Here is a 1,736-nt window from a genome sequence, read left to right as displayed (position 1 = left end):
CACCATGGAATACTATGCAGCCATAAAAAAGGATGAGTTCATGTCCTTTGCAGGGACATGGATGCAGCTGGAAACCATCATTCTCAGCAAACTATCAGAAGGACAGAAAACCAAACACAGCAGGTTCTCACTCAGGTGGGAACTGAACAATGAGAACACTTGGACACAGGGCAGGCAACATCACACCCTAGGGCCTGTCGTGGGGTGGGGGGCAGGTGGAGGGATAGCATTAGGAGAAATACCTAATGTAAATGACAAGTTAATGGGTATAGCAAACCAACAGGGCACATGTATACTTATGTAACCTGCACATTGTGCACATGTGCCCTAGAACTTAAAGTATAATAAAAAAAATCTGTTAATATGGTGAATTATATTGACTCCCCCCTCCCAGCTTTGAGGTATAATTGACAAAAATTATATGTTTAAGGTATACAACTTGATGTTTGATATACGTAAACACTGTGACCTGATGGCCACGATCAAGCTAATTAACATATCTATCACCTCATATAGTTACCATTTTCCTTTTTGTGTGTGAGAATATTCAAGATCTACTCTCAGCAAATCTCAAGTATACAGTATTGTTAACAAAGGGCACGAAGCTTCCATTAGGCAGGATGAGTAAGTTCTGGTGACCTAACATACAGCACAGTGAGGACACTGATACTTGATTGTTACAACTTTTCCTTCCTGGAATAAGTCCTAGTTGGTCAACACGTAGTGTCTTTATGTAGTATTAGACTGAATTTGCTAATATTTTGTTAAGGATTTTGATATCTATGTTTGTGAAGGGTATTGGACTATGAATTTTTAATGTCAGTTTATGTTTCTGGGTACACAGCAGGTGTATATGTTTATGTGTTAATGAGATATTTTGATACAGGCATGCAGTTCATCATAATCACATCAAGATCAATGGGATGTCCCACAATGTGTCAGGTTTTGATATCAGAGTTATGCTCTGATATCAAAGTAGTTATATGTTCTAAACAGCATTTATTAACCATTCATTTAACTTCTGTTCATCTAAAGAGACACATTTAAGTATTATTTACTAAATAATATGTTGCAAGCAGAGGTTTTCTCTTGAGGCTGGCTCTTGTTTCTCACCAAGAACATATCTTAAATTCCCTGCGAAGTCAATGATCAGTAGTATATACAATAGAGAAGAAAGGGCAAAGAGCCAAACACCAGCCTTCATTAGCATGCCTCTTTTCTGCTTCATTCCAGTTTCTTCTACCAGTTTCCTAAATCTTGTCACTTTACTGATGCTAAATAAACCGCTTTACACAACCTTACTAAATTTTACTTTCTATTCCCAGATGCTTTCCTGCTTAAAGATCCCAATCCAGTTACAAATCTTTCCCAAAGATAACTCCAGTTAAAATATATACTAATACTACTACTACTACTAATACAGTAATTTATACTGTACATGTGGCAAGGGAGAAGACTGCAGGCTGACTGGGAGAAAAAAGGGGACTTTTTACCATATACTTTTTAAAAATAGTTTTTGATTTTTGATCCATGTGGACTTACATATTTAAAAATGTAAACACTCTATTAAAAACAAAATTTTAAAACTTAAGAGTACAACTTACCAGTCATATTTTCATCCAGTGGTAGAGAGACTCCTACATCACAGATTTTAATTGTTTCAAAATCTCCTTTAATTACAACATTTGAAGACTTTATGTCTCCATGAAGCAGTTTCTTTTCTTGGTGCAGATACT

General features: G+C 36.1%; 1 protein-coding gene across 1 annotated transcript in view; it reads right to left on the bottom strand.

Annotated features, from left to right (window-relative positions):
- PBK (PDZ binding kinase) overlaps positions 1-1,736 on the bottom strand; it is a 35,884-nt gene that overhangs the window by 6,916 nt on the left and 27,232 nt on the right. Inside the window, exon 6 of the mRNA XM_011944575.1 lies at positions 1,605-1,734. Coding sequence (XP_011799965.1) covers positions 1,605-1,734 — 130 coding nt within the window. The remainder of the gene's footprint in view (positions 1-1,604; positions 1,735-1,736) is intronic.

The sequence above is a fragment of the Colobus angolensis genome, unplaced genomic scaffold (assembly GCF_000951035.1).
Source record: "Colobus angolensis palliatus isolate OR3802 unplaced genomic scaffold, Cang.pa_1.0 Scaffold233, whole genome shotgun sequence".
NCBI lineage: Eukaryota > Metazoa > Chordata > Mammalia > Primates > Cercopithecidae > Colobus > Colobus angolensis.
Note: the sequence above shows the minus strand (reverse complement) of the source record. Positions and strands in the feature narration are given on the sequence as shown.